The following is a 19,587-nucleotide window of genomic DNA, read 5'->3' on the forward strand; positions in this document are numbered from 1 at the left end:
AGTTCCTGACCATGGTTTGTGGACTGAGATGAATCGTGTTTGCTGTGTTGGAGAGTACCACAAACCTGTGCCCAGGAAGGTAGGTTCTTCTGTCACTGAATTGAGCTCTGGCCATGTGAACTTTAGGCTCTGTACCAGAGTCAAAGTGGATTTTTGTATTTTCAGTTGTAGGCCCAATTGGAGGAAGAGGCCTACAGCTCCAGGGAGTGACCTTTTAGCAACCAATTGTCCAGTTAAGGAAATACTAAAATACCTTTTTTGTGGAGTTGGGCTGCCAACACCAATATGACCTTCTAAAAGACCCTCAGGGCGGATGATAAGCCGAAGGGGAGCACTTGATATTGGAAGTGAACCTGGCCAATAATAAAATGGAGGCATCTGTGGTCAGATGTTGGCAGCGTGTGTGTTTATTCAGTGTGCTGTCCCAGCTCTGCGCAGGTAGCGGAGATAGCAGACCTCAATTAAACTGCCCAATAAATTCACAGACTCGGTTTTCAGTGAAGGCACCCGGTCAGGTTTATTGTCAGCGAAGCACGGTAACAGCACCTGGCAGACTCTACGAGGATACTAAGACATGTATGCCCATGACAATGGACACAGCTCAGTCACTGACAGGACTTTCCAATGCCCCCAGGGTGGCCAAAGACACACCCTCTAAGATACATTTTTATACACCGATACAAACAAATTATGTATTGCCCCTGACCTATTAGGGTGCCACCCATTACCTTGTACATGTGGGTTTGATCAAAACATCTCTACCCATCATGCAATCATCCCATTATCCTTAAGATGGGTCAGCGTGTTCCTGTTATCTTTGGGGGATGTGTTTGGTATTGAGGTGTTCTGGTACCACCTTTCTGGAATGTGTTTACGTATATATTCTTGTGCCTAGCACTACTTAGGAATGTGTGTTTCTGCTTAAAATATGACCATGTAGATCATAGTTGCTACCACTATTATATAATTGCAACAAATCTTGTACAAAGTATGTCAAGTAAGGTGTCCTTGGAAAGGTTATGATTTGCTGTGATTATGCTATTTGTATGCATGTATCATTTTTGTATTGAAGTTATGAGTATTGGCTCTGTACTTGCATTTCAAATATGTTTGCTCCTGTGATAACGCCCACAAGGTATTTAGCCTGCACATCTCGAAGAGACTATTCAAATTAAGTGGCTCATCAGGGACCACTTAACTCATAATGGACCATGGGACATGCCTATCTACACTTAATGGACTTTCATACTATGGCTAAGTGAAATTATGCATGGACATGTGACTTGCCCATGTGACTCCAAACACCATCTTGTTACTGTAATTTTCCTCAGTGAGAACAATGGTTTTCCCTTCACTTGAGAGAAGCTATAAAAGGCGCTGGATACATTTCCATTTTGCCTCTTTCCTGCTCAAACTTCTGGACTACGAACTTATACTAATGGGAGCATTCTAACCAAAGGACTGAGGATCTGCCAATGATTTGGGAGCAACCAGAGCCTTAACAAGCCAACAGTTTGTTCCATCACTGCTACAAGCCTGAGCCAAGAACTTTGCGTTTATTGAATGTATTTGATTCCTTTAACCAATTCTTTTTCTTTCTTTCTTTCTCTTTCTTTCCTCTTCTTTTCTTTTTATAAATAAACCTTTAGATGTTAGATACTAAAGGATTGGCAACAGTGTGCTTATTGGGTAAGATCTGAGTTGTATATTAACTTGTGTGGCTGGCCCTTTAGGATCAGAAGAACCTTTTATTTGATAAAATTGGTTTTAAAGAACTACTCGTCTTTAAGTCTAGTGTTTTTGGTGGTGATACACGGACAGGAATTCCTAAGGAAACTGCTTTTCTGACTTCTTGTTAGCCAGTGCGGTGAAACAGAAGTTTATTTTGTTGCTGATTTGGTATATCTTGTGGGAGAATAACCACCAGTTCTGGGGTGTGTCTGCTTCGTTTCTCAGCAGTTTGTCCTGAATTTGGTATTCTCAGTTGTGACCCACTGAGGCACAGTGACAGTTTGGTATCAAGGTGTTCTGGTACCACCTTTCTGGAATGTGTTTACGTGTGTATTCTTGTGCCTACCACTACTTAGAAATGTGTGTGTCTGAAATATCAGCCCTGTTCTTGCCATATTCTGTGAGCAGGACTTGCCTCTTGCTCACAACTTAACTTTGCTTTATATCTACAAAGTTTTGACTACTTTAGCGCAGACCTCAGACCAAGCCTCTGATACATAGGCTTATGTTTCAGGCCCTCTTCTTACTACATTACCCCACTTTATGTCTTTTTATAGGGAGGATGTTTACCCGTCACCCTGGAAGAGGCTAATGCATGGACTGAATATGACCCAGTGGGTTAAACACTGTTATGTGGTCACCTTACTTTGCCATTTACACATTCATGCCCCATCTGTCCCTTAGTCTGCACATTCCCTCGCACGACCAATGGACAGATTTTATTTTCCAATCGCATGTCTAGTCTAAGGTGACCAGACAGCAAGTGTGAAAAATCAGGATGGGGGGTGGAGGGTAATAGGAGCCTATATAAGAAAAAGACCCCAAAATCGGGACTGTCCCTATAAAATCGGGACATCTGGTCTAGTCCCTTATGGTGGGCCTGGGATGTTAGGCCTGGGACTTTGACTGAGGAATGTAGTTTTGTGATTGAGCCTTGGGGGCAATCCCAGATAACGAATGGATATGGATCATATGGATATGGTATTTGTATTGTATATGGGTACATATGTATAATATTATGTGTACATATGACACCACTTCATAGCCAAGCATAACAATTCTTTTCCAATCTGGTGTTGTAGTCTGGCACTTTTACTTTGGTACCGCAGATAGCAACACACTGCTCGTCGGGCAGTTACAGTTATCACCTGTATTATGATTGGTAGGAGGCTGTGTTTTGAAATACTGGGATAGGTATTGTTATAGTGTGCCCCACAGTGCTATGTATATGAGAAGTAAAACAGAAATTTGAAGTGGTGACATTACAAATGAGGCCTTTATAGATAACTATTTTGTAATTAGTTACTACCCAGTACTGACAGGTTTCAGAGTAACAGCCGTGTTAGTCTGTATTCGTAAAAAGAAAAGGAGTACTTGTGGCACCTTAGAGACTAACCAGTTTATTTGAGCATGAGCTTTCGTGAGCTACAGCTCACTTCATCGGATGCATAGCATATCGTGGAAACTGCAGAAGACATTATATACACACAGAGACCATGGTCTCTGTGTGTATATAATGTCTTCTGCAGTTTCCACGATATGCTATGCATCCGATGAAGTGAGCTGTAGCTCACGCTCATGCTCAAATAAACTGGTTAGTCTCTAAGGTGCCACAAGTACTCCTTTTCTTTTTACCCAGTACTGTTCATTCATGTTACAGGTTACCCTTACTGCTGGCTGTCACCCTCCGGTAAGCTTTGCTGGGCAGGAAACAGGAGCAGCTAGCCTCTGTTTTATTGGTTGCATTGCTCTGTGATACACCAGTAGCTGACATGGAGTTAGTTGTTTCTTATGGATGCTGTCTTTCAGGTAATCTACTGAATGGACAGTAACCAATTTATTAAATGCTGCTGTGTCAGCAGTTAGTATTGGTACCCAGACACTGAACAAGATTGTTCTGAATAAAATGGGCCTTACTTAGGATGCAGTGTCACGGACCCCAAAGTGTCCCTGGTACTACCAGGGAATTTGGTCACCCAATTTGTAGTTACTGTGTAACTTAATTTCTTTATCAATTTGTTTTTTCTTTGCCTTCATGTTGTTTGCTGCCATTCGTTTGTTGATTTTTACCTGTGTGTTACACAGTTTAGCCATGGTCTGCACGTTGTAAACGATGTACAGCACTAACACAATACAGCAGGACTACCGTTGCTTTTACAGGGTAGCCAAGTTTAAATGAACTGAAAGGGATTTCTAGCTGATTGCCAACTTAATGTCCATATATGGTAGATTGAGGTGTATTTGACCAGCTTTTTATTTATACAGCACTTCATTTTTCTTTTCTTGATGCTTGGGGATTCCTTCCTTCACCGTATACTGAGATCTTCTGGTGTCTTTGTGCTGTGACATTTTCTGGCGTCTTTGGTCTGTGGGATGCAACCGTAAGCAGCTTAAGTTAGTTAACATCATACATTTTTTTGTTTTACGTTTTTTTTTGTTTCTAGTAACTCAAATTTCATACACAGATTAATGAAGAGTGTTTACAATGTAATAGGGACCAAGTCTTTTATAACACAAGCTATAATTTTGCTATTGTTGTGTAGACATTCATTTTTACCTGAGCTGCATTACTAATATTTTATACTAAATGTAATACTTACCTGCTGGAATAGATACTCATAATCTTCTGTGAGAAGGTGAATTGCTTTCCCTTGCTGGGCACTCTGTTTTAGCAAAAGAGTTGTTAACAGAATTTTTACCAAGTTTTTTAGAGTTAATTTGCTTGTGATACCAATTCCATTTTTAACTGTTTAGAAGTGCAAGCTTTAACAACCACTACTTCCCAAGCACATAAAAGAAAAGTGTATAAAATTAAACCAAAATAAATGTTAAATGCAAGTCTATGCAAACACTTTAAGAAAATGCACCAACTCGCTACTCTCCCACAGGGCAACAGCCATCATCTTTGACCAAATCTAAGCGTTCATTTAAAGAGTAAGCTTGTCGCTCCAGGGGTTATGAAAAACCTTCCAAACAGAACAGGATTCCAGGGCTGAGCTGTCTTCCCCAGGGCCTGGCTACATGGGAGTGTTGTACCACTGTAACTAGGTACCAAGGGACGCCACTCCCCGTGTGTGCACTCAGTTATATTGGCATAAAGGTGCTGTATAGCTGTTCCCATACAGGAAGGGCAACAGCTGTGTCAATATAATTATACCCACACTAGGGCTTGCATCAGGATACCTATCTTCGTAAAAATCATCTCCCAGCCAATAGTTATACTGGTGTAACTCTCAGGTGGAGCCCAGACCTTGCTGCCACTGCTCCTCAGGGCTTCTACAAACTGCACCAGTGAGTCTGTGCAGTTTCCAGCCGCTATCTGCCATTTCCACCCCAGCTCTCTACTTGCTTTTGAAGCTCTGTGTTTTGGATTATTTTCCAGAGGTGCCTTAGCTGCCTTTTCCCATGCTGAGTTTGTGGTATTCCCTCCTGCAGCACAGGCACCAAACAGCTGGCTTGCAGTGGGGAGCAGGGCAGGGAATGTGCGGGGGAAGAGGTTTCCAGGGGCTGTCCCCTTCTGCCCAGCTTCCTCACAGCTCAGCCAGGCACAAAGCAAACTGCACAAGGAAGAGGTCCATTGCAGGACAGCGCCCATCTCTTGGCACTGAAGTGCAGGTCAGGAAGAGAAAGCCCCAAGGATATTTTTAGAACTGGAGCCACATGGAAGGAGGTTTTTGATAGAGGGAAAAGACGAAACAAGGGAAAATAACCCTCTTTCATAGGGAATAACTTTATTGTAAAAGCTGAAATACAGATCCCGCTGGAGCTCTCACTAAAAGGGAAACCGTACAAAGTCATTTGGAAGCAGCTCTCCCAGCAGCAGGAGGGCAATCTCTGGGGGCACCTTGTAACAGCAACATTCCTGGGGCAGGCAGCAATCATGCTTCAGAAAAGGACAATTCCACCAATCTGCTGCTGCCAGTCAACCCGAGAGCCTTTATCCAGCTCACCTCAAATCTCTGAGCCCTGCCAAGGCCAGCTCCAGCCTCTGATCCCCTACCACAGTCCTGCTGGAAAGTTTCCATGGTGAACACTGCTGCCTATGGTGTTTCCATAATGAGCACTATTGCCCACCCTGCCCCAGGTCTCAACTTTGACACAACCCCACACCCCTGAATTCACTCCCTGCAGCAGGTCTCTGCACACTCTAGGGACATTCCCCAGGATACACAGGCTGTGAAGAAGGGGGAATACCCATGTTCTTATTGGTTCCATCCTCCCATGTGCAACAACCAACCATGTGGTTCAATGTTCCTGAGGATTGGTATTCGGATGGGGCTACAAGAAGTCACGGCCACGTTAGCAGACAGGGTGGACCCTGAGGAGGTCTGGCCCATGAAAATGGAAGGGATGGCTCTTGAAGGGACAATCATCACCTTTTCCACTACCACGTATGACTCTTCTGCAAGGTGGGCAAGAGTCTATTGTCCATGGTACCTTTGAAAATGGCATTGCCAAACCACACATAGGGTTGGACCTTGCTCTGGCTGTGACCCATTTGCTGAACGCTGATCCTGCTACCTCAACTCATTCCGCTGGGCTGCTCTGGGAGTGGAACTCAGAGGGTGTTTCTCAGGAGATTGGCCATCCCACTCTAGAGCCACCAAGGCCAAGCTGTGGTTCAGGGATTCATCCAGCTTCCGCGTTTCTGCTTCTAGAACAGCAGCCTTGGGCTCCCTGGCCACAGCTGCTAAGGAGTGAGAGAGCTCCTGGTGTAGGCCCGACAGCTCCTGGCTGGTCTTTGCACAGCACTTGATGTAGTCCTGCTTGTGCTTCCGCTCCAGCACCAGCTGTGTTTGCAGAAGAGACACCTGAAGGAAGAGGAACAGGCTGAGCTCAAGGGGCCAAAGAAAAGAAGTGACTTGCCGGGCATTCTGCTTCTCTCAAGATCCCACCCCAGTGCTATCAGTTCTCCAACAGTCATGCCCCACCCGACCTGGCACCCCAGGGCTACCAGCCCCTTCACAGCCATGTCCCACCTCACCCAGTGCCCCAGTGCTACCAGATTCCTCACAGCCCCCTGCCCGGCCTAGCATCCCAGTGCTACCAATGCTACACCCCCTCGGCACCCCAATGCTAAAACCCCTTCCTAGCCACACCCCACCCCGCTCAGCACCCCAGTGCTACAACCCCCTCCCAGCTGTGCCCCCACCTGGTGCCTCAGCACTGCAAGCCGCATCACAGCCACACATTACTCGGTCTGGGATTCCAGTGCTATGAGTGCTCTCAATGCTCTGCCCAGCCTGGCACTGAGACCCATCACAGCTGCTTCTTCCCTCACCTGCCCTGGGCCCTAGCACTACCAGCCCCCTCACAGCCAGGGCTGGCCCAGTGCGACAAGCCCCCTCAGAATCAGGCCCCTCCCAGGCCTCCATTCCTAGGAGTTTCCACACAGCTGTGCCCCACTGGTGCAGATATGACCATCTAGATGAGAGGTTTTCTACTCCTAACCTGCTTCTGCAATTCGGCGAGTTGCCTACAGAGAGTCCGGGCCTCCTCCTGGGAAGAAAATGCAAAGAGAAGGCCTTTAGTCCTCAGTCTGCTTAGGGCAGGACTAGACCAGAGCAGGTGGGACTCTGCTAGGGTCACATGCTCAGGCTCCCCTCCCTGTTCAGACCTGTCCTGAAGTCGGTACCTTATTCTGCCCAGAGTCAGACACGGAAAGTCCACAGGCATCTGGCAGTGAGAAGCCAGCACGGTCCCTCTTCAGCCTCTTCCGCTCACGCTCCACCTGCACGCAGGACACAGAGAAAGGGTCACAGCAGTCTGCCAGGGAGCTAATAACCTGGGCTACCAGGTGGGCAGAGAAGGTGCATCCGATGAAGTGAGCTGTAGCTCACGAAAGCTTATGCTCAAATAAATTTGTTAGTCTCTAAGGTGCCACAAGTACTCCTTTTCTTTTTACGGATACAGACTAACACGGCTGCTACTCTGAATTCTTCACTCAGAGGCACTTACCTCCAGGTGGTGCCGGGGGAAGGAAATAGGGCAGAAAAGGCTTCACACTGGGGAAAGACCAGCTGATGCTGGAGTGAGTGTGTGCGGGTGCAATGGGCAGGCAGTGCTGGAGTGCATGAGAGTGCAGTGCTGGAGGGCTTGGGCAATGCTAGAGGGCATGGGTAATGCTAGAGGGCGTGGGCAGGCGGTGCTGGAGAGCGGGCGGTGCGCAGGGCATGGGCAGGTGGTGCTGGAGAGCGGGCGGTGCCGCAGGGCGTGGGCGGGAGGTGCTGGAGAGCGGGCGGTGCCGGAGAGCGGGCGGTGCCGCAGGGCGTGGGCAGGCGGTGCTGGAGTGCTGGAAAGTGGGCAGTGCGCAGGGCGTGGGCAGGCAGTGCTGGAGAGCGGGCGGTACCGCAGGGCGTGGGCAGGCGGTGCTGGAGAGCGGGCGGTGCCGCAGGGCGTGGGCGGGAGGTGCTGGAGAGCGGGCGGTGCCGCAGGGCGTGGGCGGGAGGTGCTGGAGAGCGGGCGGTGCCGCAGGGCGTGGGCGGGAGGTGCTGGAGTGCTGGAAAGTGGGCAGTGCGCAGGGCGTGGGCAGGCAGTGCTGGAGAGCGGGCGGTGCCGCAGGACGTGGGCAGGCGGTGCTGGAGAGCGGGCGGTGCCGCAGGGCGTGGGTGGGCGGTGCTGGAGAGCGGGTGGTGCCGCAGGGCGTGGGCAGGTGGTGCTGGTGAGCCTGGATGGGCAGGTCGGAAGGGCAGGGACTGGCAGTGCTGGAGTGTGTGGGGGTGGGCAGGCAGTGCCAGAGCACACAGGGGTGCTGTCATCCCAGAGTGCCAAAGGGAGCTGGGGGGCGCTAGGAACTTGGCTCACCTGCTCTAGAGTCCTCCTGAGTTGGGTGTTGAGCTGCTCCAGCTCAGTTTTGTCGTGTTCCAGCCTTGCGACAGCTCGCTGCAGACGTTCCAGCCGCTGCTGCAGGAGTCTCCTCTCTACCCCTGCTGCCACCTGCTCCTCATCCTCTCCCATGGCCTGGGGGATGTACAGAGAAGAGTCTCGGTGAGCCTGTGCCATATGGGTATGGCAGCAGTCATGCTGCCTCAAATGCTCAGAGCGGGGAATCTGTACAAAGCTGGCTAGGGAGGCCTACAGAGAAGCACATTGTTCCTGATGGGGAATGCTCATCAGTCGCTCCCTCTGCTCCCAAAGCATAGGCACCAGCACCCCACAGGGCTCAGGGGCCACCCTCCAGCACATCCACCACTGGTGATTTAGGACCAGGGCAGAATTAATCCAGGCCAGATACACACTTCTTACTTCTCCTCTCTCATGCGTACACGTGCCCTGCCCACTCTCCCCTCCCTCACCTGCCGTTTCCCTGCTCTCTCCTCTCTAAGCAGCAGATCCACATCTCCATTCAGAGCCTTGTTTGGAACCCTCTCCTCTAGGTCTCTGAGAGCTGAAGCAAGCTGCTCCTGTAGGAGTGACAAACAGCACAGATCATCCTCTGGAAGTTAGGGTTGCAGTGCCCCCGGCTGGAGAGGGAACTCACTGCTGTTCCCAGTGAGGCAGACATATCTTGCTCGCTGCAGGCCTCTGACTCTGCTGCCGAGCTGGGCAGCGCCATGACCACGGAGGAGACTGAGTCCGCAGAGGAGCTGGTGGGACTGCCAGTGGCTGAATACCCCAATGAGGCAGAGGACCCAGGACAATGGAGCCCCAGTCCGAACTGTGTTAGGAGTAGCCCAGGGAAGCCAGAGTTTAGTCTGGTTATTGCTGTCAGTGCTGGTGTCCACATGTTTCAGCTGGATCCAGACTGACCCAGTGGCAGAACACGCCGCCACTGTTAGGGCCCTGGGCTGGGACCTGGTGGAGTAGGGTGGGCCCAGGTCCCCCTGCCCTGTAGGATTCATACAAGGTTCATGCACTTGGCAACATTCAGGGCACAGCCGGAGTGTAGTGTAGGAGCAGTGCACACACTGCTCCATCCAAGGGCATGAACCTTGGAATCTCGCCCAGATGACATAAACCGTGGGAAGCCTCCCAAAACTGGGCTCAAGGCCCAAGAGCAAGGAATGCGGTAAATAAAAATTGGTAAATAAAAATGTTAAACAAAGCCAATGTATTCCTTTTATCTATTGAAAAATATAATACGCAAAAATAAAAAAAAATAAATAAAAAATAAAAAGCTAACAGGCAAAAGCCCGTTGGCAAACCAGCTTGCTTGCTTGCTTAAAGCTTTGTGCTGTCTTGTCATTAAACCGCAACACTACCCCCTGCTGCCAACTCCATCCCTGGGGTGGCAGCCTCTCCACTTTAGGCTGAACAGCCCGTGTTTGCCAGTTAGCTCTGCCCTGCCTGAGGGCACAGCTGACAGATTGCTGGCTTGCTCTGTCCTGTCTGAGGGCCCAGGGCCCAGACTGTTTGGTGCTCTGCCCTGCTGAGCGGGTCTAGGCACTAGCACCTGATTCACTAATTCCCTTGATATTAGGCAGGAACCCAGTGATGTAGTGAGGCAGTGTGGCCCCCCTCCGACCCAGAGAGGGAGGGACGACTGCCACCACACTACATGGACCCACTGGCTGCCTAGCAGCGCAGTTAGTCAGGGAGCAGGCCAGCAGGTGGTCCTAGGTGGTCTGATCCTTGACAGCAGAGCCATGAAGGTCTGTTAGTCCTGAACGTGAAGGGTCACAGCCAGTGAGGTACACCCTTCATCCCAATGGATCTCAGTGCCATTGCTGTGCAGTGGGGCAGCACGGTGTGTATTGCCAGCCTACTCATAGCCACCTCCACCACCTCACTCTCGGAGGAAAAATGGACATACTTTTTCTGGTACTTCAATTGAGACTGGGCAGCAGCTTGAGGGGATATGCCACACAGTCTCTGCCAGCCAGCCCACAGCAAGGAGCAAAGGTGCTGCAGCCCTATTGACAGGATTTCCTAGCCCAAGTAATTACTAATTCATGTACTGGTTTCAGCTCAGACTCTGCTGTCTGCACCAGCTTTTACAAACACATGGGTAAGGTTAGATCCTCCCATCAGCTTGCAGTCCTGGAGCTCCTCCACAGGAGATATTGCATCACCCGGCTCCTCTTCGCACTGACCTCAGCCAGCCCTGGCCAAACTGTCTAGATCATGAAGTGAAGACAGAGCCTCTCAAAGCACTGACACTGGCTGCACCGCAGCCACCAGCAAAGGTGTCAGGGGGTAGGGGGGAGCCGCACTGATGAAGCCAGAGTTTTCTGTGCCAGGAGCACCACCTATCAGAGCTCAGCACAAAGAATGCTGCAAGGCAGCAAGAGCACGTAGCCTGAGGAGGCAGAATGAAAAGGCAGTCCTCAAGGCAGGACTCTCAGAGCACCAGGAGTGACTGGGCCAAGCATATACTGCTACCCAGAATTACCCCATGAACACAGAAAGGGCGAATCCAGCAATGGAGCTGCCTATGGCAAGGCCATGTTGGCACCTCTTGCCTTATCATTTTGGGCAGAGGTTCTGCCTCATTGCCTCCATATAAATCCATGGTACGCCCACATCTTGAATACTGTGTGCAGATGTGGTCGCCCCATCTCAAAAAAGATATATTGGAACTGGAAAAGGTTCAGAAAAGGGCAACAAAAATGATTAGGGTATGGAACAGCTTCTGTATGAGAAGAGATTAATAAGACTGGGACTTTTCAACTTGGAAAAGAGATGACTAAGGGGGGATATGATAGAGGTCTACAAAATCATGACTGGATTGTGTGGAGAAAGTAGATAAGGAAGTGTTATTTACTCTTTCTCAAAACTCAAGAACTAGGTGTCACCAAATGAAATTGATACACAGCAGGTTTAAAACAAACACAAGGAAGTTTTTCTTCACACAACACACAGTCAACCTGTGGAACTCTTTGCCAGAGGATGTTGTGAAGGCCAAGACTATAACAGGGTTAAAAAAAGAACTAGATAAATGCATGAAGGATAGGTCCATCAGTGGCTATTAGCCAGGATGGGCAGGAATGGTGTCCCTAACCTCTGTCTGTCAGAAGCTGGGAATGGGCGACGGGATGGATCACTTGATTACCTGTTCTGTTAATTCCCTCTGGGGCACCTGGCATTGGCCACTGTCAGAAGACAGGATCCTGGGCTACGTGTACCTTTGGTCTGACCCAGTATGGTCATTCTTGTGTTCTCATTGAGTGGACTGGAGGTCCCTGGAGCACACTGATTGCAAGCATTGACGCACACTGATTGCAAGTAACTGTGACCTGAGACTATCTCAATGCCAGCTGGTGCTGGGTTCACTGTTCTACAACAGAAACTCCTATTAGACCTGACAAACTCACAATGCTTTCATAGTATGACCAAACAGGGTCATGTGAGGTCCCTAATAAAAGCTTATGTCATACCGATCCTCATAATCTTTGTGAGATATATGTACAGATGATATTTAAGTTGTAAAGATGTACAGGAAAATAAAGTCTAAATCAAAGCAGGGTTGACAAGCAGGTTTTCACCAGACACAGGATGTATATTCATCAGTCTGCCTTGGTTCACATGTAAAACAAGCATTATAAGCCAACATAATGGAAACCTATTTGCATATGACATCATCATCAGGATGTGAAGACAGCATGGAGCCAGCACATCAGGGAGGGGGTAGGGAGGTTGTCCTGACTCTGGGGACAAAACAATGAGTTTTGGAGAGTATAAGGAGAAGAAAAAAGACATTTTGTTATCCTTCACTGAGGAAGAAAAAAGGACAATGCTTTTTTGCATTCATGAAAAAGGATTCCCAACAAGATTGGTTGGACATATTGGGAGATTGCTTTAGGTGAAATAAAACTACTTTAGACAAGGGCTTAGCCCCGTGGTTCTCAACTGTGGTCCACCGTTTGTCCACGGAAAGCCCCTGGCGCTCCGGGCCAGTTTGTTTACCTGCCGCGTCCGCAGGTTTGGCCGATCGCAGCTCCCACTGGCCGCGGTTCGCTGCTCCAGGCCAATGGGGGCTGCAGGAATGGTGGCCAGCACATCCCTCGGCCCGCACCGCTTCCCGCAGCCCCCATTGGCCTGGAGCGGAGAACCGCGGTTAGTGGGAGCCGCGATCAGCCAACCCTGCGGACATGGCAGGTAAACAAACCAGCCCAGCATGCCAGGGGCTTTCCCTGAACAAGCGGTGGACCACAGTTGAGAACCACTGGCTTAGTCTGTTAAATTTTAGGAAGCATGTTATACTTTTGTTTTATATGTACTACTCACTATCTCTGAAATCTTAGCATGTGATGATAAACTTGTGATTGTTCTCACTCTAAATATATCTCAGTTCTGTGATGATATCAAAGACCTGAACCTGAGTTGTACCAGTCAAGTGTTGTGTATACTATTCCTTTGGGGAGAGCAACTCTCATAGTGTCATAGAATCATAGAATATCAGGGTTGGAAGGGACCTCAGGAGATCATCTAGTCCAACCCACTGCTCAAAGCAGGACCAATCCCCAATTTTTTTTCCCCCAGAACCTTAAATGGCCCCTCAAGGACTGAACTCACAACCCTGGGTTTAGAGGCCAATGCTCAAACCACTGAGCTAACCCTCCCCCCATCCAGTGACAGGGCTGGATACTACAGGAGGGGCTCAGGGACTGGGGGTGAACCTACTGTTAACCTGCAAAGCAGAGTGAGTGCTAGCAGAGCCCTGAGTACACTGGGTGGTTAGCAAACTGGTAGTGTCAGGGAGCACAGTTAAGCATCAGCAAGTCTCTTTCTCATTACAGGCAGGAGGATAACAAGGTGACTCAGTCCTGGGCACTCCAAGAAGCATCACATGAACTACATCAAAGTTTGGGGTCTCTGGCCTTCATGGTGAAGGTGCAGGACATGTCAGTGGTGAAGCCACCTGACTGGGATCAGTGGATGGGGCTAGGTCTGCACTGGCAGAACTCTCATCTAATACTGGCATTTAGTGTTTCTGGCATTTAGTGTCACTGGCATTTAGTGATCCAAGCTTCTGTTTTGAGGCTTTGTTCTTTGGGAAACTCTGGGCCGTTCTTGTGCCAGATTTAATATTTCCTGGAATACCTCCAGGAGGGTTATGAAATCCTTTCCACACCTTCAGTGTTAAGGGCAATATCAGCTCTGAGGCAGATGGAATGGTTCTGCTGCACTGAGTCAAAACTGGGTGGCAGAGGATGAACAATGCACGAACTGCCAAAAGTTTATGGTGCTGAGAACACAGAGCAGGTGCACATGCACCAGGAGGCCCAGCAAACACAGAGCAATAGGTTCCCTAGCCCAGGTGACTGGGAAGGTATGGGTCTATCCAATTTCTCCTAGTGCTTTGGGTGAGAATCGTGGGTGCCACAGTTTCCCATTTGCTGCATGTGTACCCAGACGGTGGGGGAAGGGTGATTACTCTTTGCAGAGACCCAGAAGTCCAGGTGTGACGGTCGCCTAGCTGCCTGGGCCCCACAGCCATGGAGAACCCAAAACACAATGACCCAGACATGTAGCTGCCTAGCAACTAATGACCATGGACTGCTGACCCACCCCCCGCTACCAGTTGTCATGGTACCACAGGCCCAGTGCTCTCTCCCTTGGCTCTATACAGTTCCTGGGAGGAACCCCCTTCGTGTGTCAGTCCTCTTCAAGGGTTGCACTCTCTCTGTGGGGCTAAGCCCTTTGAGCCTCCATCGCCACCTGGGACCACACCTCTGAGCCTTCAGCATGCCTGCCTCACTCCGTGAGCTCCCCTCAGCGAGTCCACTCGCACTGGACCCCTGAAGGGAGACTTGCACATCCAAAGAGAGCAATGCATCCCCAACCTCTTTAGACTGGAGTGACTCTCAGACAACATTGTAAAACAGAAGACTTGTTAAATGTCTGTAATACAGCACAGAAAGCCTTTAGGTGAGCATAGAGAATGGGAAGCTACAGCCAAGTCCATCCGAGTCTGACCGGAGCCCAGGCTCCCTCTCACAGCCGCCAGTTCAGCAGCGTTCCTGCTTCTCACAGACCACACTTAACTCACTCAACCTGCTCCTTCTCCCTCCTCTGTCCCTTTTCCCAGGCAAAAAACTCTTGGTTCTCGGCTGGTCCGAAGTGGCTGGTTTCCTCCAGAGGGGTGGGGGTCGGCAGTCCATGGTCAGTAGCTGCTAGACAACCAGATGTGTGACAGTTAAACCTGCCTGGACCTGGCAGAGCTGACCGGCTGAAAGCACCCACATCCATCAATGTGGAGCTCTGTTTAGTTTTAATATGAGGGTGATAATTTACCACTGGAAAGATTACCAAGGGATGTAGTGGATTCTCCATCACTTGAAGTCTTTACACTGAAATTGGAGGTCACTTTTTAAAAGTTTCCCTCTAACTCAGCTAGAATCTACAGGTTCAATACAGAAAACACTGGATGAGGTTCTCTGGCCTGTGCTATGCAGGAGGTCAGACTAGATCTGTGGTCACCAACCGGTCGATCGCAATCCTAGAGGATCTTTTAGTCAATCGTCATCTCCTGCGGCACAGCGGGGCTGCCGCTAAGACCGGCTCCCTGCCTGCCCCGCCCCCATGTCGCTCCCAGAAGTGGCCAGTACGGCCCAGCTGGCGGGGGTCTCCCTCCGCACACTGCTCCTGCCTGCAAGCACTGCTCCCGCAGCTCCCATTGGCCGGGAACAGGGAGCTGTGGCCAACGGGAGCTGCGAGGCTGGTGCTTGCAGAGAGGGGCAGCGCGCAGAGCCACGTGCTGCCTGCCCCCCCCCAGGGGCCACAGGAGTCCGTTGGTCCCTTCCAGGAGCAGCGTGGGGCTGGGCAGGGAGCCTGCCTTAGCGGTAAGTGCTGTCCGGCAGGAGGCCGCACCCCAAACCTCAGCACTGAGCCCCTTCCCAGACCTAGCACCCCAAACCCCCTCCTGCAGCTCAACCCCAGCCCTGACCCCACTCCCAGAGGCAGGACCCTGTATCCCCTCCTGCACCCCAACACTCTGTCCCAGACCAGAGCCCCCTCCCAGAGCCCACACCTTGCATCCCCTCCTGCACTCCAACACTTTGCCCCAGACCAGAGCCCTCTCCTGCACCCCAAACCCCAGCCCCAGACTCAGCCCAGAGCCCCCTCCCACACTGCGAACCCCTTGGTTCCAGCCCAGAGGCCGCACACCCTCCTGAACCCCAATCCCCTATCCCAGCCCAGTGAAAGTGAGTGAGGGTGGGGGAGAGCGAGTGATGGGGGGGGGGATGGAGTGAGTGGGGTGGGGCTTTGGGGAAAGGGGCGGGGCATTGGGGAAGGGGTGGGGTAGATCCTGGGTTGCCCTTAAATTCAAAAAGTGATCTTGGGAGTAAAAAGGTTGGAGACCACTGGACTAGATGATCATAATGGTTCCTTCTGGACTGAACATCTGTCATTTGAAGCAAAGTGCCAATGGATCCCTCAGACAGACACAGACAGCCATCCTTTTCATGCAAGTCACCCACCAAACTGCCTACCTGAAGATGAAGCCGATCCTTATCCCGCTCTGATACCATGCTCTGTAGGACAGCCATTTCCTCCCTCAGGGTCCTACTGGCTGCTTCCCTCTGGGCCAGGGACAAAGCCAAGGCCTGTGCTTTCTCCCTCCATTCTATCTCCACACTCTCAGTCTGCTTCAGAACAGCCACCATATGCTCCAGTTCCTGATCCTTCACTTTCTTCTCCTCTTCCAGCTGTTGGATCCACACCTTCTGCCTTTCCAACTGCTGGTCTCTCTCCTGGAGAACCTTCCTCTGGGCTGCCTCCTCTGTCTCCCATATCAGGAGTTTCTGGATTTGGCTCTTTAGGGTCTCCCCTTCACCAGCTCTCCTTTGCAGAGCTGAGGTGAGCTGCTTCAGGAGTTCGCCCTGTGTCCTCAGCTCCTGCTCTCTCCCTCTCAGAGTCTCCTCCAGGCACCTGACTCTCTCTCTCTGGTGTTTGATTTCCTCATCCTTTTTGGCCAGTGTCTGCTGGAGATGCTGGAGATTTTCTTGAAGACCCTTCACCTCCTCCTCTTCCAGTTGTTTTTGCTTACCTTGGGCCTTGATCTCCTGTTCCCTCTTGTTCAGGGCTTCTTCTAGAAGCTGCTCTCTCTCTCTGTGATGTCTCTCCTCCTTCTCAGACTGCATAAGCTGGAGATGGTGCAGGGTCTCCTGCTCTTCCTCTTGGTGCTGGAGCTGTTGAATGAGAGCCTCATTCTCCCACTCTCGCTCTCTTACAACTTCCTCTAGACAACTTGCTTTGTTCTGGCAGGACTTTAGTGCCACCTGCATGCTTTCTTCTTGAAACTGGTATATGCTAATTTGCTCTGCCTGCTTGAGGAGTTCTACATCCTTCTCCTTCACTATTTGGCTCATTCTGTCTAGATCCTGCTGTAAGCTCCTGACACACTTTTCTTCTAGCTCTTTCTGCCCTAAGAGCTCCTTGACATGCCCTTGCAAAGACTCTATCTCCTGGTCTCTGGCTTGTAGAGATGATTTGGTATATTCAAGTGTCTTCAAGACAGCCTTAGTCTGTGTCACTGCATCTTCCTCGTGCTGCTGAAGCTTATGGATTCCTTCCTCAAGGGCCTCTATTTCCCTCTCTCTCTCCCTCAGAGTCACCTGTGTTTGTTGAAGATTTGCTTGCATGGCTCTTGCCTGCTTCTCCTCCTCTGTCTTGTGCTCCTCATATTGCTTTTGCAGGGATTCAATTTCCTGCTCTCGCTCCCTTAATATTGCTTCAAGATTGTCAAGAGTTTTCACCTGTTGCTCAGCTTCTCTTTCTTGTTTTTGGAGTGTCCAGATCTGCTCTTTCTGAGACTTAATCATTCCATCTCTCTCCTTTAGTGCTGCCTTGGCATATTCTAAATCTCTCTGTAAAACCTTCATCTGCCCTTCTGCTTCTTCCTCATGTTTCTGTATTTGCTGCATTTGGAATTCGAGCTCTCTGTCTTTGTCTTTTAAGGCTGCTTGTGTTTGCTCCAGATGTTCACAGAGAGGCTTTAGTTTCATTTCCATCTCTTCCTTAATGTTCTGAATTTGCTTTTGCTGTGATTCAAGCTCTTGATCTCTCTGAGTCAGAGTGAGGGTCATCTGTTTTACTTTCTCCCGCAGGTCCTGTAGCTCTCCCTCCTGCTGATCCTCATACTGCTGGAAAATCCTTATCTGCTCCCGCTGTGATTCGATCTCACTCTCTTTGTCCCCAAGAATTGCTTTCATGTGTTCTAGGCTTGTGCGCAGAACCTTCACCTGCTTTTTCTCCTCCTCTTTCAATTCTTCAGCTACCTTTCTCTGAGACATAAGCTCACAATCTTTTCCTCTCAAGTCTGCTTTGATCAGATCTAGATCCTCCAGCAGTGCTTTCATTTGTGATCTTCCATGTTCTTCCAGAGTCTGGATTTTCTCTTCCTGGAATTTAATTTCCTTTACTTTCTCCTCTAGGTTTAAAGTCAGTCGTTCTAGAGCAGTCTTCTGCATTTCCCTCTGATTCTCTAGTTCCTGAATCTGTTCTTGTTGGGATTCCACCTCTCTGTCCTTCTCCTCTAGGTCTTTAGTAAGGTGATCTAGAGCTGTTCTTTGCATTTCTCTCTGCTGCTCCAGCTCTCTAATCTGTTCTTGCAGTGTTTTCATTTCTCCATCTCTCTGGCTTAAGGCAAGAGTCAGGTGACCCAGATTTTCCTGCAAAGCCTTCCCCAAGGCAGCCTCCTTCTGCAATGTCTGGATTCCCTCCTGCTGAGTCTCTGCTTCCTCACTTTTCATTTTCAGGGCAGAGAGGGTTGTTTGAAGCTCTTGTTCTAGGGAGCGGCTCATCTTTGCTGCTATGTTTGCCCGAGTCTCAGCGGTAGAGACTGATTCCCGGAGAAGGTCCATCTCCCATACCAGTTTCTCCTTAGCTGCTTGCAGCTTGTCCCGTTCATGCTGAAACAGAGAGAAAATGACTTGAAAATAAATCTAGATAACTCTTCCCATCTCAGAACAGGGCTGTAGCTCTACTGCCTGGATGATGTGACACCCAAGTTCTGCAAGTGTGGCTCTTAATGGAATAACTCTTGCGGTTGGGGTGGCTTCTCTCTCCCACCTAATTTTTCTTGTTCTTTGATCACTAGTGGAAACTCAAGAATTGCCCTTTCTCCCCTAGGACTTGTCTACACAAGGATATAGCACTGTTTAAACAGCTGATTTAGTTGAGCTGATGATACCTATGGTGCAGCTGTACGTGCACACATGAGCAAGCTGTGATCACCATTGATTCTGCCAAAATCATTGATGAAACAGCACTATTTTGGAGTGTAGATCAGGCCTGCGAGTTACTTCTGCTTGTAGCTCCTGAAGGGCCAGTGAAGTTACTCTCTTACGTAACCAGAGATAATTAGGAATGGGGAAAAAATCCCTGAATCATAACTCAAACATACATGAATCTAGCAACTTCATGTATTTATTCATATGAGTATTGTGACATTCTGTACCATGGGAATGTGCCCTGTAACCCCCATATTCCTCATTTATATATAATTGTGATCTTACATATAAAGCATGCCACGTGAGGTCTCATGGGAAAGGTTATGATCTGCTGAAACCCACTGTTCCATCTAAATATGTATATCATCAACGTATATGAGGTTATGAGAATGTGCTGCATGGTTGTCACTAAAATATGCTGTGCGTTTGGGAAGCGCCTAGATACTAGCTCTCCAGAGACAATGCCAAGGAAAGTAAGCAATGCCCAGTTGGGTGTCAAACAACCCATCAACAGCCATTGCCTAGCAAGGAAGCTACAATTCAATGACTCACCTGCATAAGGCCACACTAGGGGAATTGCTCAGCCTTGCCTGGGGTCTCAGAAATGCCCACCAGACATGCCTGGACTTGTACTCTCCAAGCACATGAGACTAAGAGTATAAAACAGAACACAGTGGCCCCATACTTGGCCTTTCTCCTTCCCCCACCTGTGCTGCAGGCAACAAGGACATTCTGAAGA

The 19,587-nt window shown here is 49.6% G+C and overlaps 1 protein-coding gene across 5 annotated transcripts in view; it reads right to left on the reverse strand.

Moving 5' to 3' along the window:
• Positions 1-3,460: 3,460 nt before the first annotated feature.
• CEP250 (centrosomal protein 250) overlaps positions 3,461-19,587 on the reverse strand; it is a 115,697-nt gene continuing 99,570 nt past the window's right edge. For 3 of the 5 annotated variants that reach the window (XM_043526721.1, XM_043526722.1, XM_043526724.1), the window contains 6 exons: positions 16,107-18,527; positions 9,027-9,134; positions 8,536-8,691; positions 7,349-7,462; positions 7,183-7,230; positions 3,461-6,542 (listed from right to left, as the gene is read on the reverse strand). In XM_043526721.1, the coding sequence (XP_043382656.1) occupies positions 6,249-6,542; positions 7,183-7,230; positions 7,349-7,462; positions 8,536-8,691; positions 9,027-9,134; positions 16,107-18,527 (3,141 nt within the window). In that variant the 3' untranslated portion in view covers positions 3,461-6,248. The remainder of the gene's footprint in view (positions 6,543-7,182; positions 7,231-7,348; positions 7,463-8,535; positions 8,692-9,026; positions 9,135-16,106; positions 18,528-19,587) is intronic. The other 2 variants (XM_037915353.2, XM_043526723.1) reach the window with 2 other exon arrangements.

The sequence above is a fragment of the Chelonia mydas genome, chromosome 13 (genome assembly GCF_015237465.2).
Source record: "Chelonia mydas isolate rCheMyd1 chromosome 13, rCheMyd1.pri.v2, whole genome shotgun sequence".
Lineage (NCBI taxonomy): Eukaryota > Metazoa > Chordata > Testudines > Cheloniidae > Chelonia > Chelonia mydas.